We start from the raw sequence: 27,646 nt of genomic DNA on the forward strand, positions 1-27,646 counted from the left end.
TCAGTCCCAGGCTTGAAACGTTGACAGATTTGTGTTTATTTTATCCCTGCCTCAAATCATCTCAATCTTTGCCTTAAAGATTACACTTTCTAATGTGATTGTTTTTTTGTTTAGCTGAGGAAAGGACCCCCAGTTCCACCGCTACCTAAACTCACACCGACAAAAGAACTGCAGCAGGAGAATATCATCAGCTTATTTGATGACAATTTTGTTCCAGAAATAAATGTGACAACTCCTTCACAGGTGAGTCAGGGCCTCAAAAGCTGTTCCTTAACAGCTTCAGGACACCTCTCCCAGTTATAGTCTCTGGGATATTCCCCGTTTATCCCTACAACAATCCTGAGGCTGTGAGTTAATGAGTTGATCTGTATATTTCTTGGCTGATGGAGAACCTGTGGCCCTCTAGATGTGATTGGCAGTGGTTGCAGAGTTGATTCCATAGCTGCTGTGTAACAGGAAAGAGAAGTATTGCTTAAAAGTCCTCGAGAACCTCTTCAGGTGCTCAGAAAAAGTATTTGGCCTCAGGACTTAGCCACACTTGCTTTTTACTCTGGTCTTTCCAGACACAAGTCCACGCTTCAAAGCTCTGAGCATGCTGTTTGTTGCTCCAGAGCTTTCCCCACAAAAAATCTGCTCTTTGGTGCTCAACCGGAGCAAACACCAATTCTGTTTTTCCAGAGACTGCTGTTTGCTCCAGTAGAGCACTAAAGAGCAGGTTTTCACAGAGAAAGCTCTGGGGCGAAAATATGGGCCACTTGGACACGGATCTTTAAAGTGTGAAAAGGCAAGTGTGGATCAGCCCACAGTCTAACGTGCTAAGTTCCTTATACTATCAATTTTGTTTTACAGAATCTTCATTATTGTGGATACTATTCATACAAAAGCAGTTTGTAAATGCAAGCAATAAACTTGCATTTGAGGGAGAGGTGGCAATAAAGCATAGTTTGTAAAGAGGTGGTTGAGGGATTGAGGATTGGGTAATCGTTCTGTGGTATTATGGCAGTGGACAAAGCTGCAAAGCTGAATTGTAACTTTTGAATAAATGTGTTTAAAATTTTAAAAAATTGTAAAGATGTGGTTGTTCAGTGTTTTCCCCCACCCTAACAGAATGAAGTTCCTGAAGCCAAAAAAGAAGAGTCTTTGTTAGACCTAGACTTCGATCCATTTAAACCTGATGCAGCAGCTAATGTGGTAACCCATTCACCAATGTCTCAGGTAGGTTTTTCGTATGAAATATTTTTAAAAATATGTACAGTTATGAAGCCACCCACCCCATAATCAGGGTTGTGGATGCACCACAGTTCCATGAAGGCACCAAGAAAATGTGGAATTCGGGAAATATGCGACCACGCAATCTGGCCCAAACTTATTGGCAGAGACCAGGTGTGGCATGGGAGCAACAATGATGAGGGAGCAATTGTGCTCCTCTGGATAGCATATAAACTGCGTCTTAGAATGATCTCTAAAGGAATGAGCAAACCGCATGTTCGCAGATCTTGCTGACTGTACTTCATGACAATGTCAATTTGCCATAGCTACTTTGCAGATCTCACAATGAAGAATACCATGTTTTTCGCTCTATAAGACGCAACAGACCATAAGCCGCACCTAGTTTTTGGAGGAGGAAAACAAGAAAAAAAAATATTCTGAATCCCAGAAGCCAGACCAGCAAGAGGGATCGCTGCGCAGTGAAAGCAACAATCCCTCTTGCTCTTCTGGCTTCTGGGATAGCTGTGCAGCCTGCATTTGCTCCATAAGACGCACACACATTTCCCCTTACTTTTTAGGAGGGAAAAACTGAGTCTTATAGAGCATAATTGAAATGAGTGTTACTACTGTATTTTTCTCTGTCCATGTGGATGGGTCTATATTATTCCTAGTAAAAATGATCCATCTGATTTTCTACAAAACTCTTCTGTATTTAATACTCTTCTGTATTTAAACAGCTTTACAATACCAGAACTTCATATTCCTGAGACAGAATTCTCTCTCCTTTTTTTCTCTTTATATCCTGCTTGCTATTTTGCCCCTGCTCTCTCCTCCTGTTTTCCAGTATATGTCTTTAGTCTTTGACAGAGAGTTTGAAGTAAGCTCCAGTGCTGATTTTCCAGTTCCCCTAATTATCTTGTCTGTTATTAGAGCATTAGAACTCCTCCTTGAACTGTTAGACATTCACAGGAGTTGACAGACAGATATTGATTAAAGTTCATTTGACAGCTGAGTGTCTCATATTTTTCAAACACATTTTCATCCTTATGAAGTGCAGAGGACGGACACGATGGATGATATTTTAATATTTAAAACTCTGCACATGGAGATGGCTTTGGAAAACAGTTATCGAAATTCCTGAAGAACAAATTTGTTATCTGTAGTTTAGACAAAGTCACAAAGAAGGCCCTGTCCTACATGACAATCACTGGCTCCTCCACTTCCATTGGGACGCAGAGGAGAAGATTTGCCCCTGAAGATCTTAAGGAGCAGACAGGCTGAGACAGGAAAAGACTGTCCTTAAGAGATCCTGGGTTCAGGCCATACAGAGGAACTATTTACATAAGATGGATGAGCAGAGAAGCAATCGAAGGCCTCAAACTTGAGAAGCCTGAACAAGTCAAAATTTATTGTACTGTATTGCCCTTTTTTGCACATCAGGAAATTGTTTGACGTGATCCAAGTTGCCATTTTGCTTGTGAGTCAGTGAAGGACTATTTTAAGAAACTGAAAATCAACTCAGGATACTTTGCAACAAACTGCAAAGAGAATCTTCTGTTTGGTAGTACAGTTGCCTAGGCAGGCAGGTTTTTAGTGCATAAAGAAAATGGAATAGACTATTTCATAATTTATTTACTTCATAAAGTTTTACACACCTCTTGATTGTAAAAAAAAAGCACCTCAAAGCAGTTTACAAAAAGATAAAAACAGTAAAATTGGAAAAAATTGACAACCCTACTTTAAGAATACAAAAGTTGAAATACTACTAAAAACAGATTAAAATTGCCCCAAATTTTGAAGCAGGCTTGTCTAAACAGGAATGTTTTTAGCAGGCACCAAAAAGAACACAGTGATGTCACCTGCTTGATCTTAGTAGGCAAAGAGTTCCCAAAGTGTAGGAGCTGCCACACTACACAACTGAGGTCTTACAAATGGAGAACGGGTCTTGCGTGGCACCTCTAGTAGTTGGCAATTCTGCCAATCATTTACAGGATTTGCTTGTGCTTCCCTTGTGCGTCTCAGCACACCTATGCAGTCCTGCAAATTTGGAAATACTGTAATAATAATAATAATAATAATAATTTTTATTTATATCCTGCCCTCCCCAGCCGAAGCCGGGCTCAGGGCGGCTAACAACAATCAAAAATAGTTCAACATTCTAAAAACATTCATTATAAAATTAATTAAAATCAAATTAATGGCAACCATCAAGCAAAATAGACAATCATTCAATCAGGCCTAAATAATTTGCTGTGGCAATATGTTGTTGCCTGTTGAAATCCTGTTTTTGATCTTTGGGAAGCCCCATATACTAAGGATTGAGGATCATTTCACACATTGCAATGATGATGATGATGATGATGATGATGATGATGATGATGATAATTTATACCCCACCCATCTGGCTGGGTTTCCCCAGCCACTCTGGGCAGCTCCCAACCAAATATTAAAAACACAATACAGCATTATTGTACAGCTGCCTTGCTGTTGATCATAGCTCCTGGGGTGTGTCTGTGTGATCCAGCATGTGGCAATGGGTGCTAATTGTATTACATTTTTGATTTTGTAATGTTATGAACTGCCACTAAGTTCTGCAGTTGCCCTCTTGAGCCGTGACTATTCCCGTAGGGCTTGAGCAGGTTCACTTCCCGCAGAATTATGCCTTTAAAAAGTAGAGTCTGAATCTCTTTTTCCTGGTGCTGTGAACTCAGTGAACCAAACAAACAGAATTTTGTGAAATGCCATATAAACACACTGCCCACCCCCATAAGAGAATGCTATGCTGAACTCTATGGAGCACATGAATAACCATGCTACTGTCTAATTATGCTTTGCAGCACATAACAGGGTGTACAAATGAGGTTTTCAACACTGTCCTTCTTTCCCCTGTTCTCAGACGCTTCCCTGGGATTTATGGACGGTAGGTTGGTTTCTTTACCTTTGCATGTTGTGTTTTTATTGTTGTTCATTACTATGGTGCCATTAGTATGCAAGGCGCTTTATGTATCGACACGAGAAGAAAGGATGGGTTTCAGCCCTGAGGAGTATGTAGTCTAAATTTTGACAGCAGAGGGAGACAGAGGAGGGGAAATAAATGAGTAACAGAAAGACTGGGTGAAAATGCAGTTATGTAAAATAAGAATGTTGTTAGATTTGGAGGTGGAAAGACCAAGGGTGACATCCTGCTCTGGTGTCCTGCTTGAACAATGGACTTTTGCTTGCACAAATAGGACGTACCTTTTCCCCTCCCCCCTGCCGCCTCCTCCGCCCACTTTGCACCCCAAATCTGCTCCAGAGGACTTTGGGGTCCCTTTGGAGGAGACTGAAGGGCAGGAGGAGGGAGGGAAGGAAGGAAGGAAGGAAGGAAGGAAGGAAGGAAGGAAGGGAGGGAGGAAGGGTTCTAATAGACCTGCTGATGTGATGTTGGATCTTCCTGAGAGGTTTTCTGTGCCTGCGTTTCTATATACCCAGAAGCTTTGAAATTGTCTTCACATAGTGGGATGAGATATCTGTAATTGGCCTACGGTAGCAAACGTGTAGTGTTATTTACTAGGGAAAAGAAAGCATCCCTGCTTAAAAAAAGAAACCATTTCTCCAGAATTGGTTTGGAAAGGTTAATAACTTCCACCTGCACATTAATGATCTTTCCAGAGATGTGAAGGCCGGGGGGGGGGGGGCGGGACCAAGAGCAAATGCAGTTTTTTTCTCACCCCCCATTTCCCCCTCTCCCCAATTTTTCAGAAACAAATAGGGGGGGAAACCCAGAAAAACTGAGTGGTGGGTGGGAACTGAGGCTCCCCACCATTTTGTGTGTCTTCTCCCCCTGCCGTACTCCCCCTGCAGTAAATGCAGCGATTACTTCAGCATATTAGTGCTGTAGAATCTGAAACTCACTCTGATTATTTTCTTGGACTTATTAAGTCCTGGCTTTGAACAATTCTGAATTTACCAAGAACCCAAGGAAAATTTGCCTTAGTTTGTCTAGTGTTACAAATCACAACCATGTGGGCCCATTCAAATTTAGTTGTAGTTCATGGATTTGGCTGTCTAAAACTGGTCTCTTTATATGGTTAGGATGGTAATTACTGGCATGGAATGTGGCATGAAATGTGGTGTACATCGTGGGAAGTGAAATTTCTCTCTTGAAGCTTCTCGTGAGAAAATCCTTAGAACGATTTCATTTTATCCTCAAGAAAATGTCCTGTGAGGCTGAGAGATAAAAATCGGTTTGGGTTACCCAGTGAGATTTGGGATGGAATGGGGCTTGACTCAAACTAGGTGTGCTATGCTATATTAGGGTTGCCGTATTTCAAAATGTAAAAAACTAGGACACCCCAAAAGGGAACCCCCAAGATTGTTGAGGACCCTGATCTCCTACAAATAGGAGCACTGGGTGCATGGCAGCAGTTCCTATCAAGGCTGGCAACCTTTTTGGATTAGTGGGCACATTCTGAATTTTGAGAGAGTAATGGGGGTGTCACTCATAAAATGGCTACCATGCAGTGGGCATGGCATAACACAAAATGGCTGCCATGGGGAGTGTGGCATAACACAGAATCAGAAAGACAACCACTCAATCCTCGTTTTATTGATTTGGTTTTCTTCTGTACAGACAAGCAATGAACTGGTGCAGCCGGTAAGCAGAACTCCTCTCTTTCACCTGCCAAAGCTTCTCTTTAGATAGATAGCTACTGTCTCCAAATATATGTTTCTCCCACAAACATTGCAAGCTGTGCTTAAATTCCTTAATTTAGCAGTCGCATTTCATTTCTAAGCTAAAGTTGCTGTAGTAAAATACTGAATTTTGTGTTTTCTCATCAAGACCACCTTTATCTTTTTCATCTTGTTTTTTTCTTTGCTTTTCTGTCTGCCTAAAGCCTGATTCTTCAAAAAGTCTTTCCTTGTGTAACCTGGTCATGGAGGAAAACCCAAACAATTGGTCAACAGAAGATGTTAACAAACCCCAAACTGATCTAGGCTCGCTCAACTTGGGCCTAGATGGTAGTACAGCCAGTGAGAGCCAGGAAAGAGCTGCAGGTCTTCCTTTGCCTTTCCCTGAGGCAGAGCAAGTCTCAACAGCATCATCTGTTGCACTGGCTACTACTACTTGGCCTGCTGTAGGCGAGCAAGAGGATGGTGCATCTTGGACAGCTTCCGTAGATGAAAACCAAACCACTTTCCCGGAACCGTACTTGGACACTAGTCACGTTGCAGACAGTGGCACAGATTTGGTGGAGTCTAACAAGCCTTTAGTGAGCGAAACTTTGGCTGAGAGGCCTACAGTGGGAACTGATAGCTTTTTGGATGGAGACCCGTTTAATGTGGCAAAGTCAGAAGAAGAGAAGCAGGAAACAGAAGAGTCTTTGTGGGCAAATGTGGAGCCATGTGAAAAGGTAGAAACCGGAGATGTTAGCCTCAAGAAACTAGACTACACAGAGGAGTTTGAAGAGAGAGATAAAGGCTACACTGAAATAGGACATCTTGAGGTCTTAGGAGACCATGAAACCCTAAAAAGCACTGAGATAGAGTCTATCGGGGATTCAGAACATAATAATGGGCAAGGAGAGACAACTGGTGGCAGTTACCTTCAGGAATTTGGCCTAGAATTTAATGGGGATGCTCTGCTTTTAGGGACAAGAGAAAGAGATGCTGAGGATGTAGTGAACTTAGGGTTGGGGTGTGAGGTGAGTGACGGTAAATCTGTAGAATATAGTGGGTCTGAACCTGAAAATGGTTTCGGTCCCTGGAATCGGGATCAAGGAAGAGAGTGTGTGGGTGACGTACCACTTTCTGGGAATACAGCCACCAAATGCACACAGGAAAGAGAAATGGCAGGTATTACGGGATTGGCTGACCTAGATGTCAGAGACAAATCTACTGCAGAGGTTGGAAATCCTGTGTGTGGTGATGAGTTATGTGGTGCAGAAGAGCCCAATAAAGAGATTGAAGACCATAGCAGCAGCAGCAAAAAGAGTAATATGACTGGTGAATGTCAAGCTACCTTGATGCCCTTTGAGAAGGAGATGGTTCTGCAGCCTGGTTCTGCTGACGCAGCTGGTGCAAACCTTGATAATTCTTGGCTAGGTGATGTGGAAGATAAATTTGTAGACAGGGAAGCATTTTGTGTGGCTGAAGAACTTAATAGTAATGTTAGTTTCCCTGAAGCGTTGGAAACAGATCCCTGGCAAGCCAATTGGGATCCAACAGTTAATACTGATTCCTGGGGGTTTTCTAGCGAGACAAATGGGTTTGATGACTGGCCCTTTCCTCCCAAACAAGACACCGTGGATGGAAACGTGGAGATTTCCTGGCCAAGTTTTAATGATAAGTGGTCTACGCAAGATTTGGGAGGTATAGATAACTCCTGGGGAGCTGTGGGTGTCACACCAAGTCATCAGAATCAGGAGGCACCTTTAAAGCAAGGAACATCTGGGGAACAGGCAAATGTTAGCCGCTGTGGAACAAGCAAGGAGATAGGTAGGCCTATGGTCCTGTTCCAAATGGGAAATTCCAGAAATGCTAGCACCGAGAGCTCAACTAGTCCCAAAGACAATGAGACCAACAGCTCAGATTTATCTGAAGATGAAATTGCTAACCGGAGATATGGATTGTTGTACCAGGAAATAGAGGCTGATAAAGAAGAGGTACCTACCCCAGTGTGTAGCATAGTTTAGAAATGAGAGTTCCTTAGGTCATATATACATATATATAACCTTGTGTTTTATGGACAATCCTTCTTTTATGTTCTCCCCCCTTGCCCTCTTTTGCTAACTTAATGGTCATACGAACATGCCAAATTTGGCAGAGTTCAACCACATAGTTCTACTGGCTGACCAGAAAGAGGTTGGCTGTTGAACACACCATCTGATTTTACCATGTCTCGTTATTTTTGAATTTTGTGTTTTCTAATATGATACATGAACCTCCAGTCTTTTCAAACTCTTTAATGTGAATCACTATTCTTTTCCTTTTCTTATTTTTTTAGCCATTTAACATAGCTTCATACTGCTTGTCAGAAGTGTCACTCTTTCCCTTCACTTTTTATATTTTTGATTTTTTTTTAATTGTGCTTTTTGTAATGTGCAAGCAAGAGTTTGTAAAAACATTATTTACTCCTTTTTTTATCTGAATGCAAGACTAACAACCATTTTGTTCTGATTTCCAATTCTGCTCAGGCATCCAGCAGCGCCTTTAATGGATTCACACAGGTAAGAAGTCACATTGTTTAAAAAAGAGCATGTCCTCTTGAGACCAGAAAGAGGACTGGAATTTGGGAGCAATGGGATGAAAGATGTATAATGCACTATTTTCAGGTTAGCAATATCATGCTCAATGGCATAAAGCCAATGCAAATGTAGATTGTAAATAGGTTGGTCATGGACTAGCTGAATGCTATGGGGTGGTGGGAGGCAACAGTTGGGTAGCCCCCGAGGGAAGAAGGCTCAGAGCCAGGGATTGGTGGTGGGACGACGAGGAGGAGTCAGAGGGAGAAGAGAGAGCAGACTGGGAGGAGGAGGTGTCAGAAGCTGAAAAGGCAACAGGGTTGAATGAGCAGGAAGAGGCTGTGGCAGAGAGCAGTGCAGAAGCAGAGACTGGAGAGGAGGGGAGGCAAGAGGCAGAGTTGAGACAGGCTGCTGAAGAAGCCAGGGAGTCTCCCCCTCCTGCTGTGACCATCTCCCTTCCCCACTGGTCTCCCAGGGCCAGGAGAAATAGGAAGAGGGTGGAGCAGAGACAGACAAGGTGATGATGTCTCAGATTGCTTGGGAAGGACCTGGTAGAGGAGGAGACATGGGGAAATGTGGGAAGACCTTTGGTCCCCACAACTGCCTCATTAGGGAATATCTACCAGGAAGAGCTGCTGTGCTCACTAGGCCTGGCCTCCTGAGCTCTTTTCTTTCCTGAATAAAGAGTTAACTTCACTGATACCATCTGAGTTATCATTGACCTGCTGTCTGGCAGTTGGCTTGGGTATTTGTTTGAAAATGTGTTTGGCTAGGAGCTTCCTTTCCAACTTGCTTCCGCCTGGCATGTGGCCTGTTTTATAGCTTCAGAGCTTTGTTGGTTCTGTGCTGTTTGTATGGAGCTTGTTGTTTTACTGTACTGCATTCAGCATGAATAATTTTTATTTAAGCCTCTAATATAATGCCCTGGAATCCATTTTTCTGAACAGCAATCTAGAAATCTAGTATTTAACATTTTCATCAGTTTTCCCATACCTTCTTTGCTGTATGAATGTTAATTAGCATGGCTATGGTCATAAAACTGCTTGCAAAAGAAAAGCGGTTTGAAGTTTGCCATCTTGCATCAAATCGTCTAAACTACCGAGTCTCATTTTTTACCAGCTAGTAAAGTTTTATAGCCTACCTTTCGATCACACCATCTTCAAAGAGGCTTGCAACAGATGAAACATAAGGCCAGGCTAGCTTTCTTCTTGCTATGATGTCGTTGTGTGTTTTCATATCAGAACTTGTCTGTGAATGAAGCTATTGGTGACTGAACGTACAAATATGCATCAAAGATGAGTGCAATAACAGAAGTGAAATATACTCCTTGCATTCATATAAGGAAGTAGCTATTGAAGAAAACCCTGATACCCAGAAGTAATATAAAATCTTCAGCAGCATTTAGTATTGTCTCAGTATTAATTGAAGTTGGTAACAAACAAAACGTGATTAAATCCAGCCAAGGATAATACATGGCTCTATTGAAATCAATAGCAAATGTCACGTGGGATCCTATAATGGTGGGTTTTGACAGGGAAATAGTTTCACAAACACCCTGCAAAATGAAAAAGCAACTTGCAAATGAATAAAGTGCTCAAGGGTTGCTACGCTAATAAACAAAATATAATCTATTTTATAGGGCATCCATATTCATATCCAACATATAAAAGGAATTGAATGAAACCCATCAGGTTAATAATATAAATGTTCTGGATAGAAACAATTTTTAATGGAGTCTAATAATTTGCAAGTCCTAGAATGATACATTTGATCGTAAAAACCCACTTGATTTTATATAGACTGATGAAGCAAAGGTTTTGCAGATTACAGTCTCAATTCAATCTTAGAAAGGCCAAATCTGTTTTGACTGCCATCTTTAAACAATGGCCATCTTACAACATGCAACATGGGGGGGGGGTCAAGTGGACTTCTAAAATTCAGTCTGAGGACTGTGGAGTGGAAAAAAATTAAATAAAACAAAACTATGCTGCTTTGGGGACCTTTGGATAGAAGAGTGGGATATTAAGCAGGTATAAACCAACAAATTAATGATCATTATGTCATACATAATTGGATTCTGGGACAATTTACAAGCTTATCCTTAATTTTCTGTGTACCCTTTTCCTAACCCTATATCCTTAGGATACTTCCCTTTTCTCAATGCAAGCAAGCCAGAATATGATGGACAACTTGGTAAGTTGCTGTTTTTGTGCCGTTTGTTAAAATGGGTGTTTCAGTCCTTTCTGTTCTCCTCTGTTATTTGTGAGGCCTTCTGCTCCATTGACTTGCATTCTCTGGTTGTATGGCGTATGGAACATGAAGAACATGGGCTAACCAAGCAGACTTGGTTGCATGGCTTGTGGAAAGAGTCTTGGCAGGTCCTGCTTTCGGAAGAAGCGCATGGTGTGCTGGACTCTATGTGCCCAAACCAATATACTTAAAATGTGCAACAACAAATTATGAGCCAGCAGGGTTAGTAGCCTGGATAGCCTTTCCCTCCATGAACTTGTCAAATCCTCTTTTAAAGCTTGTCTCTCTGCTCAGCCAATGTGGGGAGAGAACAGGTGAACAATTAGTGTGCATCTCCTCCTGCCTTTGGAAGAGAGCCAGACTCATGGGGAAATGAAGCACAAGTTATTCCTTCCCGTTCTTTCTCAGACTTTTGGGGACATCTTACCGTAAGGATTTTTAGGACTGTACAGTGGACGCTTGGGTTGCGAACATGATCCATGCGAGAGGCACGTTCACAACCCGCAGTGCCACGTCTGCACACGCATGAGTCATGATTTGGTCTTCTGCGCATGTGCAAAGCGCCGAAACCCGGAAATAACCTGTTCCAGTACTTCCAGATTTGCAGTGCGCAACCCGAAAACGTGCAACCCAAAGTGAATGTAACCCGAGGTATGACTGTACTGATCCTGGTCCCACAATGCCCGGCATTCTTTAATGCGTGTCATTTGTTATCTACCTTTCAAAAAACAAAACTCCCCATCACATCCTGAATTCAATAACTGAAGGCTGAGACGGAAGAAGCTCCACCTCTAGAGCCCCAAGCAGAGGAAGCCCCAAGTGCCCCAGAGGTGGTTGACACTGCTCCCGAGGCAGAAGCCCAGCCTGCAGAGGCGGCTGAGCCAGCGGCTGACGCTGTGGTGAGTGACTGGTGCTTCAGGTGCCCTCACACTCGCCCAAAGAGCCTTGCCATGTGTGTACGCATCACATTTCATCCCGCCTTCTCCATTTTCACCTTTCTTGGGCTTTAGAGCTGGTTAATGCAAGAGTCCAGGTTCAACAAGAAGGGGCAGTTTCCACCGGGGCTCTGGACTCGGGGAGACCAAAGTTCAAATTCCATCCTCAGTTTGGGCTCTCAATGGATCTCCTCTTGGACAAATGACTTGTAAAATGGGTGACTTGAATCTGAGAGGGTTGTATGTGGCTAGGGGTCCCAGAGAAAAGATGCACTTTCATATCTGATAGATAGATAGATAGATAGATAGATAGATAGATAGATAGGTGTTGTATATATTGTTTGCATTTTGCATTGAAAACAATGCTCAAGGAGGCTTACAATATGGAAAGATTGACATAGTTACAAACATAGCAAAGTATTCATAAGAATAAATAAAACACAACGAAGACTACATAACCAAACTGAACAATTTCCACATAAAAAAAAGATACAAAAAATTATTATCAATAGCAGCAAAAACTCCCAACAAACCTTCCCCCCAAATACCCTAGTCCTTGCTGGGCAGCAGCAGTTATGAAGCCCATCCGGCCCTGCCCTGGGCCAGGTGGAGAGAGGCACGAACAGGGCCTTCAGGTGTCAGGATTGATGGCGTTGGCTGCCTTTGGTCGGGTATGTGTCACTGTGCAGATCCAGATGCTTGTCTGCATCCCCACCTGTACATCTTAGGCAGTGGCTAATATGGAGACCATACATACAATTTGAACCATTGCATGTCATGAGATTTCAGGTGTTGCATCAACCATCTGAGCACTGCAGCATGGACATTTGGGGACATTTCATATGGGAGCTGCAATGCCTCCACTTGACCTTGCTGCAAGAGGAAACCACTGCTGTGAGGATGAATTTATGCTAGAAAGCCCCATGCAATTGTTTTTTCTTGACAGTCTCTCAAGACACAACTTTCGTATAGGTGCTGCTCACACACAGGGCTGGTGCACGCATAAAGGTTCATGATGTAATCATTGCATCATCAGAGATGGCACACTCCCACACATAGAACAGAAAGAAAATGCATAATCAGCTGATAAGGTTTTGCGGTTTTGACAGCCTCTGTGTTCACCTGTGGATCACACAGTGACTGAAATATAAGTGATATATATTTATTTAGCACCATCTATGTGCATGGGATGCGGGTGGCGCTGTGGTCTAAACCACAGAGCCTAGGGCTTGCCAATTGGAATGTTGGCGGTTCGAATCCCCGCGACAGGGTGAGCTCCCATTGCTTGGTCCCTGCTCCTGCCAACCTAGCAGTTCGAAAGCACGTCAAAGTGCAAGTAGATAAATACGTACTGCTCCGGCGGGAAGGTAAACGGCGTTTCCGTGCGCTGCTCTGGTTTCGCCAGAAGCGGCTTAGTCATGCTGGCCACATGACCCAGAAAAACTGTCTGTGGGCAAATGTCGGCTCCCTCAGCCTATAGAGCGAGATGAGCGCTGCAACCCCAGAGTCATTCGCGACTGGACTTAACGGTCAGGGGTCCCTTTACCATTTTTTGTGCATGGCACTTTTCAGAAAACAGAGATACCCAGTGCTTACTCCAAGGTAGACAAAATCTAAGATAGACCAAGAGAAACAGCAGAGAAAGGGGAGAAATAGAGACATGGGCAGGCAGAATATGTGATTATTTCAACCCCACAAACTTTGATACCCTCTAAATGTAAGTTTTCGTGTGTGCGCCCCCCTAAAATGTGAACAGTCTAAACCTCTGGGTCAGTGGAAGCTTTTTAGGGCGCTTCTGGACCAGAATTCCATAGTGTCCATCTGGTGTGTTTCATTATATCCCATTGCCCCTATGGCGCTCTTTGTGTTTCCAGGAAACTAGCGCTTTCTCTCTCTGGAAAACAAAAATCAAGCCTAAACCTGCCAGCCTTAAAGTGCTTGTTTGGTATAACTGTTAATATCAGGGAGTAGTTTTAGTACGTTAGAAAATAAGTACACTGTTGAAATACAGCAATTGTACTTGTTGCTAAGTCTTAAGGCTATTCAAGTGTCTCCAGAAGTTTTAAAGAGAGAGCCTGAAAGGTCTCTTTGTGGGGATAGTTCAGGCTTTGATAAAATTTGGTATGTATAGAGACCATATAAAAGGTAAAGGTACCCTGCCCGTATGGGCCAGTCTTGACAGACTCTAGGGTTGTGCGCTCATCTCACTCTAGAGGCCGGGAGCTAGCGCTGTCCACAGACCCTTCCAGGTCATGTGGCCAGCGTGACAAGCTGCATCTGGCGAGCCAGCGCAGCACACGGAACGCCGTTTACCTTCCCGCTAGTAAGCGGTCCCTATTTATCTACTTGCACCCGGGGATGCTTTCGAACTGCTAGGTTGGCAGGCGCTGGGACCGAGCGACGGGAGCGCACCCCGTCGCGGGGATTCGAACCACCGACCTTTCGATCGACAAGTCCTAGGCGCTGAGGCTTTTACCCACAGCGCCACCTGCGTCCCTATAGAGACCACATGGTGTCCTTCAAAAGCAGCGTCCCTGTGCCCTCTCCTTTCTCCTCCAGGAATGTTAGTATGGCTGATAGTGTGGTGTTGCTGTACTGCTTAATTTCCCACCCTGCACAAGCAGCGCCAAACACAGTAGGACGTGGATGGGGAAGCTCCCTGCATGGCGATGCATCCTGTTTTGTATGGGTTAATTTCGAAGAGGAAGATGAGTTCCGGGGTTGGTGCTTTCTGTGGTTAATGGGAAGTTGCCTTTGTTCCAAGCCAGACTAGTGGTCCATCTACCTCAGTATTGTCTACACTGACCATCAGCAGCTTTTCAGGAACCAGTGAAATTTTTCTAGAAAAAGAGGAGCTGGAATTCACTGTGAACACCTCCCTTGTTCTCTTAGTATGGCAATGGTACCCACCTGAGAGGTGCCGGAATGGAGTTATATCCATTTCTCTCGGTTGCTTCTATGACACCTAATTCCAGTCTTAGAAAGATGCTTTTCTGTTATTCATAGGAAATCAGGGCTTCCTTGACCTGCTTACAGTAGACCATTATTCAAATATATGTGCTCATACATGCATGCGATGTTGCTACAGTACTTGTACAATAAAGCTTTTCACAGATACATCTGTGCAACTAACTCACACTTGGAAAGCAAATAAGGATAGTCCAACCTCAGCTGTGACAGCTCCAAAAGAATTAATTATATGAAAAAGCGGGTTATATAACAATAAAATTTTAACAGGATAATGCTGTGAGAGGTTTCCATAGCAACGAATGCAGCTTTCAGCCGCCGATTCGTCCTGGCATCTGGACATGTTTGGAGTTTGTGAAGCAACTACAAGCAATGCTAGAAAATTTTGATTTTTGAAATGATAAAGACTGGATAGAATATTCTGGATAGAATATGAAATCCTTTATGAGAAAATTAGCTTGTTAGCTTTAACTGAAGTCTACAAAGCCTCATTTCCAAGGTGTAGTTAGAGATTTGGAATAACATGATCCAGGTTTAGATTTTGATAGGCGCTACAATTCATAAGCCATGCAATATATTTGCCATTCACACACAAGACTTTTATAGGCTCTTGTACAGCTGTACTTCAAGAGCACTGTAAATGTTTGCTGACCAGCTATTTTAAGAGTTCTCCTAAAAATCCACAGTTCAACGAAAATACAGTCTATTTTAAGTCCCATTATTTCAGTGGGGAAGTTAAAATATATACCTGACACTCTCTAGTTCAATAAATAAGCAAATGACTCACTCCATTGATTACAGGATTTAATGATCATCTTCAAAGAAGCCAAGGGCTTTTCTCAGGGCTATAAAAATACTTTGGATTCTGAATGGCTAGGGTTGGTTCTAAAGAGCCAGGATTTTGGCCACTCGTTTTGGAGGGCTGAAATTCAGATTTCTTGACACATTTTATGATGGGCAATCAAGGCCTTGGGATTTTTCATTCTAGTCACGGTGCTTTTGCCTTCCACTGGAGTCCAGGGGGAAGCCCTAACAGTTCTCAGCATGTTAATATAATTGATAAATATTGTGAAATAGCAGTGGCTTGGATCTTCCTCGCATCATCATTCTCATCATTACAAGGCTGAAATCCATGCTTCTCCTTCATCACCTGCCCCCAACCTCCATTCCTCTACTTGCCGCCTGATCTTCCAAACATGCTTGCATAACATCCTACCACTCGGTGCCATTGCTTAATACTATAAATGCTTCGGATGAACCCCACTCCATTTTCATGCAGTGCGCAATGCTAATATTTCTGACATTGGTGCTATAAACATGTCTCTGGTTTTATGAAGGCTGCCGTGGAGGAAGGGACAAAGGAGGCACCAGAACTTGCTGAGAAAGAGTGTGAGGTATGTATGAGCAGCAGAATAGGTGGTTGTTTCTGGATAAAGGCTAGATGTTGTCCATTTACATCACTATCCAGCCAAAGGGAAGCACTTTTAAGACTCGGACAGTTGATCACATGCTTTTCCTTTCTGTTGAGAAGAGGGCTTCACTTTGCCTGGCTGCAGCCTTTGGTTATATCTAATCACGTTGCTTTGTGTTGGTGTCTAAATATTTTGTATCCGTATGCGATTTTATGGCCAGTGGGTGTTTGCGCTGTCATCAGTCCGAACCAGAAGAATTGTCAGGTCTGGGTTGACATCCTGTCACTTGCTGCAGGGACCTACTGCAACTTTACAAACAATATTGTGTAGATGCTACAGGAGATCTGTAGGAATAATCTTTGGCTTTCTTTGCTCCTGTTGTAGTTACAGATGGATTCTGTAATACAAGGTCCTGATGGAGCTGAGGCTGTTGCTGCTGGAACTGAGGCTGGTGAAGTTGCTGCTTCTGCTGAAGGAGTTGGGGAAAGTGACATAGCTGGCACTGAAGGAAAAGCAGGGGAATCTCAGGTAGTCACCAACATACAAGTGCTTCTCTCCTTGGCTTCTTTTTGTGTGGTTTTAGGAATTCCATCATCCTACCTACATTCCAAAACTCTAACCAATTTCATACTACTTCAATGGACACAGGTTGCTTCAAATAATTCTGACAATCGTAACTGTGATGGAGAGAATTCTTTTCAAGATCCCTCACCACCCTTCATAATGCCCAGGGTTTCCTGGGAAGGCGTGTCAATTACACAGATTTAAACTATTCTTGAAACCGTTCTTGTAAATAGTTTGAGACGATGCAGATTTTTAAAAATATATTATTTTTAATTTGTCTAATTTCTAAATTGTGTATTTTGATTCTATAAGCCTTTGGCAAGCCTGCTAAAGCTTTCCCCACCCCAATATGGGTTATATGTTGAACTGAAATTGTAAAGGGGGTGATTTTTGCACCATTAGATGTCTAATTGCACAAGCTTTTAGTTCTCATAATTGTGGAAGAAATATTAGGCAACAAGGGCACGTTTGTTAAGATTCAGAAATAAAAGGTGGTGCCTATTTTTCTAGGGTCATGAACCAGAAAGCTTTAATGTTACTGTCATGCTTCTATAATTTTTTCTATCACCTTTTAAAATAAAGTTCAATGCAGAATATGAAAATATGAGCAAATATTGTCTGTTCACATGTCCTATATAGCTCATTTCCCTGGTACCTCATTCCTCTCTTACTTTTTGGCCTTTGTCAAAGACTATGTCAAAGGCCTTCCTCAGTTACTCATCAAAAATAAACATTGCCAGTTATGGGCACAATCCAGCCCAACCGAAAGCTTTGCTTAAGTGGAAAAGAGAAAGCCAATACACCTTTGAACGGATTTTGCTGGAGTTTTCCTGGTGCAGTTCTTTAGCAAGCTACCAAAGCCCTCTGAAACCGGCACAAGCCGTTGGTTTTTGCCATCTTTAGTATACTAAGCTTTACATCTCCTTGAAATCACAGGAACTGCAAATGAATTATTGTGTTTTGTTTTAATCATTCTAGCAGTTTTGTAAAAAAGGGAAGAAAAAAACCCATTTGCCCCCACCCTATAGGGCTGGAATGATTTTTAGTGCAGATGATGTTGTTCAAACTGTTCTCCCTGGCACCTTTTCCCCTCTAAGGAAAACCTCAGCAACATCCCCTCAGTAGTAATAGAACCTGCATCAAACAACGAAGCCGATGGAGAAGATCACGAGGTTCTAGTGAACGAAGCTAAAGATGCTGCGGAAGATGTTGGTGCTCAGAGTGCTGAAGGCCCAGCTGGTGAAACCTCAGAGGCTGCAAGTGAGCCCCAAACCACCCAGTCCGCATCTTCTGAGGAACAGCCTGTATCAGCAGATGACAGCATGCCACCGGGCTTCCGCTTTAAGGTTTAATTGAGTGTTTATTTATTCCAGTTTCCTTTGACACTGCATCGTGACTTGATTGTGGACCAAGATATGCAAGGGCCATTTGAACCTTCCTTATATGCAGAGGCCATTAAAAAATACAGTTATATCCAGACCCCTTTGTGGAAGTTTGACTTTCACATTCTACTAGTAGGTGAGCAGGCCCATGTCAAGTAGTTACGTTCCCAAGAGCATGTGGACCAGCTAGCCCTAACCGTTGCACAATCAGGTTTCCCAGTCATGTGAAAACCTCTGTCCCTGCTGACTTTCAGGCTGTTAGTGTGGATGGCAGGGGCTGCAGCTAATTCACATGCAACTTTGGAGGAATGGCTACTCATGCAGACAATGTGCAAAATATTTGAATAGGGCTCAGGGCTTGTGAATACGGCATAGTTCCATAGCAGTCCCCCCCCCCCAACAAAAAAGTTCCAACTTGTGACACAGGTTGCAGCCTTTGACTTTCTCAACTTTCATTCACCAAAAGAATACAAAGAGTTTCTAGGTCCTTTAGCTGGATATACACTTGTTCATTTGTGGGCAACACTTGCCGAAATGTCAAAAACCAGAGGGGTAGCTAAAGATATGCAATAGCTAGACCTGCAGCTTTAGCACCCTTTGTAACTCCTTGTCTCTCATTATACCTAGCAAATTATATATAAGTAGTGGGTATGGCTAGTTTATCACATAGCCTCTTCCTGTAGTTTTCATTGGCAGGGCAAATCATGTGTCATAGGCTCCATGTAGTTTGATTTCCCCATGTGTAAGGTGGCCCTAATCCTAGCCTTATCCAGGGGGCAGTACTAGACATATCTAACGAACTTTACCACCTGCTTTCAGAAGAAAATATTTTCAGAATATGCCCTAACCTCCACCATCTCTCTCCTTTTTCTGCTCTACAGGTTGAAACCCTGCATGATTTTGAGGCAGCCAATAGTGATGAGCTGAACTTGCTCCGGGGAGATATTGTATTAGTAATTCAATCTGTGGCAGAAGCTGATCAGGTAACAGCAATGGGACTTTGATTCTCTGCATTTTAAAATATCATTTTTTTTAAAAAAGTAAATCTTTATGGCCAAATATTTTGAACAAATTTTCAGCTATAAAAATGTGCCTGCCAATAGAAATGTACATTGTTTGGAAATGGAAATGCTGTAAGAAATAAAATCAAAGGGGGTCACTTAGGTTGCTTCCAGATTGCCTGTTTATTGAGCATACATCTTGCTGTACGCTTATTTAATTTGTTTGTGGGCATGTTTTATGATGTTGTGTCAAGTGTTATCCCACTCTTATAGGGCAAATGATGGGAACATGCACTGATAACAAATATCAGTGGGGGGGGGGGGCTTGTTTTGTTCTGCAACAGCACCAAATCAACTTTAATTCAACTTCCTGAATTTGCTGGTATATGATTGAGCCCCACCTGAAAAGAGCGGTTGTCTGGAAGCGCCATTAGAGTGAATGATAGCCACTTAAACTGACTGGAGATCTACCATAAATAATTTGCTTATTTTGGCTCAGAAATAATGTGAATAGACTGAAAAAAACACTGCCTTTCAGATGGAGGACTTTTTCTCTGCCAGGCAAAGCCTTTTGACGTGTTTAAGCAATACATATAATTGTGACTTTTATAATAGAGGCATTTGAAAACTGGAAATGTTTCTCTCTCTCCTTACAGGAAGCAGGATGGTTAACGGGGATTAAGGAATCTGATTGGCTTCAATACAAGGATGTAGCTACTTATAAAGGACTCTTCCCTGAAAACTTCACCCGTTGTTTGAAGTAGTTCTCAGCTCAGGCATAATATACGTGGTAGGAAGCTCGGTCCTTGCATTTTGAATTTCTCCAATACACAGGAGCCCACCTTTATAGTCGAGCTGTCATGGTTTACAGACTGGTGCCAGACAAAAACTTGGTGACACATATCAAATGAGCATGACTGCAAGAAGTTAAAGCTAGCATATTCTGAAACAGTATGTGGAAAAAAATGTCCTTATTTGTTCACTTTTACGTGGCAACAGGTTTGTTTGTACTTTGTCAGAGCTATGGTGATCCTGTAACCTGATCCTTTCCCATGCAAATCTTGATTAGCCTCCTCAATACCAGAACCTTAACTTCTCTGCACTAATTGTATTGTATTGAGTTGCTGCACTGCAGAAGACTTGATTAGTAAGTAATCCTGTAGTACTGAGGTCAAGCTATTTTAATTTGAGTGTGTTTTTAAAAAAACCTGCAAAGTTTTTCAATGTTATTTTCAAACGTACGTACATACAGACAGACAGACAGACACATGAAGATACATTGTATGTGTATATAGAGCATAAGAATCATAGGTGGCCAACTAGAAGCATATGTGCCAGAGTGATATTGACAGCAGGAAGGAATTGAGGTAAAGCTGGACAGGAATTGGAGGATGCACACATCTGGTTATGACAGTAAGGCTACGCACGCCTGCTTGCTGCCTAGGTTAGACTAGAAGGAAATGCCACAATGGGTATGAGTTGCTTATGTACTATAATGTGCCCTAAAGCAATACTATCATACTTTGGCCTTGATTTATGGCATGTTCCCCAAAAGGTTGACCACCACTGATTATATGCATTTGCACATATCTTACCCAACATTGTAGTTCCTTGATGTAGTATTTGTTCATACAGGCATTTGCTCCGATTGTCTGGCATTACAGTAAAAAATATGTGTTCCAACTGGAAACTAGCTGCTCCATTGCCAAAATATTAAGACAGTAATATCTGCATTTGTAATGCAAAATCATCACTCCAAAATGACAAAAATGTTATCAAACTCAAACCTGCTAAAAACACCTGGGAAGGCATGGCTCAATCGCCTATATATTACCACCTGCTATACCTAGGGATAAGATAATTATGATAAAGGGTGTTATAATGCTAATTTTCTTACTTTAAAAATTGAATGGGTTGTATGACTAAATAAGATGCTAATCTAAGGAAAAGATAAACACAATATATTTTCACTATATGTATTTATGCAGCACACCTTCAACAATCCCTTGAAAGTTTAAAAAATGTATTCTGTATCAATAAGTCATATGTAACTATTATGTTTTCCAGTGTTGTGTCATTCAAAATAAACCTTTGATCAGCTCCAGAAGCAGCTCAGTTGCTTCTCATCACTTGTACTTTTTCATTTGCTTGTGTGTATTAAATATCCTCCCAGTGCCATCATTATGCATCTTGATGAAAACAAAGCAAGTGGCTACACAACTAGTACTTGCTCTGCAGACAAAAATCTATAATCAGAGGCACAAGGAATGTGGCATGAAGCCTTTGAATGTGAGGTTAGTAAGCAGGAATGACCAAGTCACTGTCCCATATTCATTTGGCACAACCATGACTGTCCTTGTGATTTATCTACCTTGCTTGTTTATCAAGTCTCACTTCTGCAAGAGTTCTGCATCATGGCATCTACACACTTAATATGTAATGGCTACCTTTAGCTTAATTCCTACCTTATCTGAATGCCATGGGTGTTGCTCTGCTATAGTTGTATTCTGGGCTACTTCCAGAACATGGGGTAAGAAAATCACAAGAGCAGCTCCTACTGAAAATTAAAAAGACCTTGGCACTACATTTCCCCCCTTAGCTTCTTTAATCTACAAGCTCTAAGCAAGATGCTGAATCCCACACCAACCAAGCAGAGACACTTTATCCCATTGTCTGCTCTAACTAGAAAGTATTTTTGTACTGGACAATGTACATAGCCATTCATGTGACCCACTGTTTCAAATAACCAGCCCTACTTAGAAAACATATGTGTCCTGACAATATGGATAAAGTTTCACCACAAGTCTCTAATTTTCAGAATGTTAACTGCATCAGCTGGCATTTACATTTTTAAAAACAAGGCCAAAGCAATCCATATGGCTTAGAAAGTGGCAGCACTAAGCCTGCTGTTTCCATTTTATCAGCAGGCACAAGAGATCAAAACCTTACATTAACGTAATAGTTTATAGTTCTATTTAAGAGGAGGCAAGGCTTTCTCTCACATGTTGAGAATCTACACCACACAAACACATCTTATTAATGTGTTCCTTTAATTTACAAGGAGCGCTTATCTCCATCTTTTTTTAAAAAAAGAGTTAAAAAATAAAAAGTAAAATGGACAACATTAACAATTTTGTGAATCCACTTCTTCATTAGACGAGACTTTCATCATAAAGTATTACTTCATATACTATTACATTTATAGGTTAGATTCACAAGTACCATTCTCCAGTGGCTTCCTGGTCATTGGACAATGGGCATCATCAAGCATCATTGATACATTACACACAAGCACTTTTTCCTATTAGGCATGATTCAGTCTTTCTCTCATATGATATACAGAATCGGTGAGGTATTAACAGAGCCCAGGGATAGTTTCCCTTGATAAATAAATAAATAAATGTTTCTGCTATGAGTTCCAATAATAAGTGAAACATAGTCGTCGTCATCATTACAGTTCCAAGAGTAGCAAATTCTGAGTAATTCCACATTCTGGTTTTCACTCTGAAATAGAAAGCCAAACATTCAAATGCAAGACAACCAGCAAAACTGAAACACCCCCCCCCCCACTTAGAAACTGGAGTTAAGGAGCAGGTTAACCCTAACCTTTTCTCAGCCACACCTGTTTTCTCTGCACAGGGGCTTGCTGGATAGAGGAACATTCAACCACTGGCTGAAACTGTACAGCCAAGAGCAGGTTTATCTGCTGCTTAATTATGTACTTACACGATACCCAGCTGTATCTTGTACCTAACCTCACAACCTGTATCTATGTCTTTAATATAAGACAAATTTATTGTCTTACTCAACAGGGGGCTTGGCAGGGGGTTGGACTCGATGGCCCTTGTGGTCTCTTCCAACTCTATGATTCTATGATTCTAGGGCAAGTAAAGCGCACAGAAACAAAATGCTACAGTGAAAATTTGTTCTGTACAGTGGTACCTCTGGTTACGTACTTAATTCGTTCCGGAGATCCGTTCTTAACCTGAAACTGTTCTTAATCTGAAGCACCACTTTAGCTAATGGGGCCTCGCACCGCCGCCATCACACAATTTCTGTTCTCATCCTGAAGCAAATTTCTTAACCCAAGGTACTATTTCTGTAACCTGAAACGTCTGTAACCTGAAGCGTTTGTAACCCGAGGTACCACTGTAGTAGTATTTGGGGTTTAGCAATCTTTAGTCTAATCTTCAAGCCAATTGTATAAATAATACAGCATGGGGCAGGAGAACATGCAGGTTACAGCTGCTAAATTGTGGACAAACTGTTGACCCAGTACTTCAAATGTAAGAACTTACCTATAATTTTTTTGTCACATTTGCTATACCACAGGTTTTTCACTGTCCTGTTTTTCTTCAGATTCTTCATCAGATCCTTAAAAACCCAAATAAAAAGTTATAATGCAAAATGAAGCTCATAATGACAATTTTTTACATTATATATCAATCATCATGGGGAAATACCGTATTGGCCTGAATATAAGCCTCACCTTTAAAATTCAAGAGGGAAAAAAGGGGGGGAAAGACTGCAGGCACTCACAGCCATACATGGCAAATGAAGAAAATCCTATGGGTACCATTCCCCCGCGCTCCCGGGCTACTCTCTGGGGAGGGGGAGCCGCACCACTTTGCTGACGGCCTCCCCGCTCCTTCCCCCTTCCTTACAGAATGTGCACAACAAAGAAAAAGAACCTATTAGTGAGATACAGTGGTGCCCCGCAAGACGAATGCCTCGCAAAACGGAAAACCCGCTGGACGAAAGGGTTTTCCGTTTTGGAGGTGCTTCGCAAAACGAATTTCCTATGGGCTTGCTTCGCAAGATGAAAATGTCTTGCGAGTTCCTGCGGGTTTTTTCCCCTCCCCCCCCTTTTTCCCAAGCCGCTAAGCCACTTATCAGCTGATTCGCTAAGCTGCTAAACAGCTGATCCGCTAAGCCGCTGATCCACTAAGCCGCTAATAGCGCTAATCCGCTAATGGGCTTGCTTCGCAAGACGAAGAGACTCGCGGAACAGATTTGTCTTGTGAGGCACCACTGTACTGCAGAAGCCCACTACAGCAAAAACCCTGGTACAGTGGTGCCCCGCAAGACGAACGTCTCGCAAGACTGAAAACCCGCTAGACGAAAGGGTTTTTCGTTTTGGAGGCGCTTTGCAAAACGAATTTCTTTATGAGCTTGCTTCACAAGACGAAAATATCTTGCAAGTTCCTGCGGGTTCCCCCCCCTTTTCCTAAGCCGCTAGGCCGCTTATCAGCTGATCCGCTGATAAGCCGCTTAACAGCTGATCGCTAAAAGCTGCTAAACCGCTAATCCGCTATGCTGTCAATGGGCTTGCTTCGCAAGACGAAAAAACCACTATACGAAGAGCCTCACGGAACGGATTAATTTCGTCTTGCGAGGCACCACTGTATTGTGTTAAGGATTCTTTCCTTATCCCTACACCAAACAGTGAAAGTGCTCACCACTATGATTGGTTTGAAAGCAAATCTCTGGTTCTTTGAAAAACCTATTTGAAGGCATAAACAAGCAGCTCTCTGAAAACATCACTGGCACAAACTTTATGAAGCCTCAAAAATATATCCTGGCACCAGCCTCTCATTGGAAACCAAGACACAATTCTCATGAAATATATGGTGAAATAAAAAAGCAAGGGAGTTGGACTGATATATATTGTACCTGCAGCACCCTAAATCAAAAGCTGGCCATGCAGTAGCATAACTGATTTTCAAATGCAAAAGTTTAGATTTTATAAGGCAGGTCATGTGAGTATTTGGGTTTCCTGGAATAATGAACATATAAATTAAGATGGACATGGTAAAGGCATTCTAGTTTCTGGAATAGGGCAAACATGGGTTTTTAAAAAATATCCCTAATATACTGGATGATTTTTCTACTAGTGGATGAGGAAAGGACATAGCTCAGCAGTATAATAAATGTTTTACATGCCGACTACTGACATCTACAGTAAAAGAGTAACAGGATCTCAGCTTGAGACCTTGCAGAGTGACTGATATTCATGAGATAAATGAACCAATGGCTAAACTCAGTACAAGGCAGAATACTGAACGGACTTTATGTTCAGAATGATAACAGGGATCTACTTTCAGCCCCCAAGAATGGAACAATGACCTCTCTTGCGGGAGAGTGGTTAAGTAATTCCCTTAAAATCTATGGAAGCATCAAGTTATGTACCTGCAATAATTTTATTGTCTCACAAAGAAAATCAGCTTCAGTCCTTCTGTACACCAAATAGCGTTTAGAAAAGGTATTGTTTCTTCAAAGTCAGTATCACAGCTACAAAATAATGATCTTTGTTTCAGCATAACTGTGTCCCCTACCCCTGCGGTAACTGAAGCTCCCAAGATCCTAATGCTCATCACTGTCTTTGCTCACCACTAGATGGAGCTAAAATAAAATTAATTCCAATTCTATTTCCTCACAATTCCTCAAAGCAATCCAAATTTCACTGTATTACTGACATTCACTACTGACAGTCATACAGCCAATATCACCTATTTAATATACATATGAATAAGGCAGAACACAGAGGCAGCAGACTGCTTTGCAAACCTTTTAAAACTTGTTTAGACTTGCACCCTGTTAACTTTCTTCTCACACTTTTCTCTCGGACATCAAGATGAGAGATCATCTTTAACCTATCCTCTAAGACAGGGGTGTCCAACTTCCAAGAGACTGCAATCTACTCCCACTATAAATAAACTGGCAGTGATCTACCCATTGGATTGACCAGAGTTATTGAGCTTTTTGGGGGGAAGCTTCATCAAACTTTGTTTTTGTTTGGTTGATTGCTGAAGATCATGCAATCAACCAGGATTGATCAGGAGCAGCCTGCAATCGACCAGCAGATCACGATCGGCCAGTTGGACAGGCCTGCTCTAAGAGAACAAAAGAGCAAGCATGGCTGCCTTGTTCTTCCCTAGACTAGTTAGACTAGAACCAGAAACTGTTTGATGCAACAATAAACAACTTTATTATTTTCTTACCTACAAGTATCTCTCTCCGTGTATGTGTGTGTGCGCGCGCAAGCTCCCAACAAGTAAAATTTACTCTCTAACCAAGATGCACTAGCTAAATGCTGCTCACACTGCATACTAAAGGATTTGAAAACATAACTGACAGTGTTATTCCAAAACCTATCCAGTCCACCGTCCTGTTTCCCATAGCAACAAATCAGGTGGCTATAGGAAACCCATGAGCAAGGCATGATTCTTTCTTGTTCAGAGGCATGCTGCTCTTAATACTGAAAGTAAAATATACAGTGGTACCTTGGTTTACAACCATAATCCATTCCGGAGGTCCGTTTGTAAACCAAAACAGGTTGTAACCCAAGAAAAAAAATTATTCGTAATCCAAAAAAAAGGGGTTGTAATACAAAAAAAGGTTGCAAACCGGGACACGCACTTCCGGGTTTGATGTGTTTGTAATCCAAAACGTATGCAAACCAAGGTACCACTATATAGCCTTCATGACTTTGAACAACCACTACTGCCCTGCTGCCCATGTCACCACTGGCTGCTGACGCTCGATGCTCCTGTCTGGGCGCACGATGGCCTAACCCCTGGGCTCAAAAGAAGGGAGACGAGGGGCTGGAGCAAGACGGGCCTGCTTCCCCGCCCCACCCCAGTCCTGTTTCGCTCAGGTTGGCGCCACAATCTCCTGGCACATGAGGGGAATGGATTCCCCATGGAATTAACATACCACAACTCCCAATATACCATTTTTACACGTGGCGTCCTCCCCTTCTTTCATTTTGCGGAGCCACCGGAGCCTTTGCGGCCTACCTGTCTTAGGAGCTATGAGACAGAAAGGAAAATAAAAGCAGAGGAAGAGAATCCCAAAGTCTAAACTCAGAGACCCTGGCTTATGTCTCGCAGCAGGATGCTGGACCCTGGACCTCAACCTTCCTCTGTTCCCTCCCTGTGTCAAATTAAAGATTGTAAGCCCCCTCGGGGCAGGAACCTCTTTCTCAAGGGTCACACGCAGTGATGGTGCAAAGAAATAACACAAAATAAATCTTGCTACGCTCCTGCCCTGTGCAAGCTGAAGTCCGCTAGAGGCCTTCCCCTTAAAGCCAAAGCTGTGTACACACTATCCATAGGGGCTAAGTCCACAGAGCTGCATTGCTGACAGGCAGGGGCTTGAACCTTAGAAATGCAATTGGCTGCGAGGGCTCTGTGTGAGGTCCTTTTCCCTGCTCTCCTGGAGAGAAAGGATCCTATTGCACTTCATGTTCCCCCCTCTCTTCCTTGGACCCGTGTTAGATGCAGACATGCCTCTTCCGCATGTGCCTGGCGTTGGTTATGTAAATGTCAGTTTTGTTACAAAAGTTGGGTGCTGCCAAACAAAACTGACATTTATGCCAGGGGGGTCCAGGCACTCACCCAGGGTCCATGTTCCTTGGGAGAACGGAGACACAGCTGAGGTGGTCGTAGCTCCAAGAAATATGCTTTATTCTCCTATTGCCTCATGTTCCCCGATAAACCAGGGCATTACATTTATGTCCCAGATGCCTCAATATCTGTCTACCTTATCGGTTGCGTCGCATAGATTCACATTTGTTAGAGCCAGATTTAATGTGTTCCCCTCAAATGTGCTGAGCAATAGATTTTCTAACGGTAAAACCTCTGTTTTATGCGCAGGTGACAACAAATCAATAGAATCCCTTTATCATATCTTGTTTAATTG

General features: G+C 42.4%; 3 protein-coding genes across 7 annotated transcripts in view; 2 read left to right on the forward strand and 1 right to left on the reverse strand.

The window, feature by feature from the left end:
• Positions 1 to 21,069, forward strand: part of LOC309380894 (amphiphysin-like) — a 93,925-nt gene extending 72,856 nt beyond the window's left edge. For 2 of the 4 annotated variants that reach the window (XM_081931100.1, XM_081931102.1), the window contains 12 exons: positions 115 to 243; positions 1,108 to 1,215; positions 4,106 to 4,129; positions 5,822 to 5,845; positions 8,385 to 8,417; positions 10,575 to 10,625; positions 11,450 to 11,581; positions 15,922 to 15,978; positions 16,381 to 16,542; positions 17,658 to 17,906; positions 18,824 to 18,925; positions 19,600 to 21,069. In XM_081931100.1, the coding sequence (XP_081787226.1) occupies positions 115 to 243; positions 1,108 to 1,215; positions 4,106 to 4,129; positions 5,822 to 5,845; positions 8,385 to 8,417; positions 10,575 to 10,625; positions 11,450 to 11,581; positions 15,922 to 15,978; positions 16,381 to 16,542; positions 17,658 to 17,906; positions 18,824 to 18,925; positions 19,600 to 19,707 (1,179 nt within the window). In that variant the 3' untranslated portion in view covers positions 19,708 to 21,069. The remainder of the gene's footprint in view (positions 1 to 114; positions 244 to 1,107; positions 1,216 to 4,105; positions 4,130 to 5,821; positions 5,846 to 8,384; positions 8,418 to 10,574; positions 10,626 to 11,449; positions 11,582 to 15,921; positions 15,979 to 16,380; positions 16,543 to 17,657; positions 17,907 to 18,823; positions 18,926 to 19,599) is intronic. The other 2 variants (XM_081931101.1, XM_081931103.1) reach the window with 2 other exon arrangements.
• On the forward strand, positions 5,852 to 8,369 carry LOC309380902 (uncharacterized protein). Its single transcript, XM_081931119.1, has one exon. The coding sequence runs from the start codon at positions 6,126 to 6,128 to the stop codon at positions 7,881 to 7,883; it is 1,758 nt and encodes a 585-aa protein (XP_081787245.1). The 5' UTR covers positions 5,852 to 6,125; the 3' UTR covers positions 7,884 to 8,369.
• A 905-nt stretch (positions 21,070 to 21,974) lies between the features above and the next one.
• Positions 21,975 to 27,646, reverse strand: part of STARD3NL (STARD3 N-terminal like) — a 29,682-nt gene continuing 24,010 nt past the window's right edge. For both annotated transcript variants that reach the window (XM_081931188.1, XM_081931187.1), the window contains 2 exons: positions 23,242 to 23,317; positions 21,975 to 22,447 (listed from right to left, as the gene is read on the reverse strand). In XM_081931188.1, coding sequence (XP_081787314.1) covers positions 23,265 to 23,317 — 53 coding nt within the window. In that variant the 3' untranslated portion in view covers positions 21,975 to 22,447; positions 23,242 to 23,264. The remainder of the gene's footprint in view (positions 22,448 to 23,241; positions 23,318 to 27,646) is intronic.

Source organism: Podarcis melisellensis (assembly GCF_964234715.1).
Source record: "Podarcis melisellensis genome assembly, chromosome: 12".
Taxonomy (NCBI): Eukaryota; Metazoa; Chordata; class Lepidosauria; order Squamata; family Lacertidae; genus Podarcis; species Podarcis melisellensis.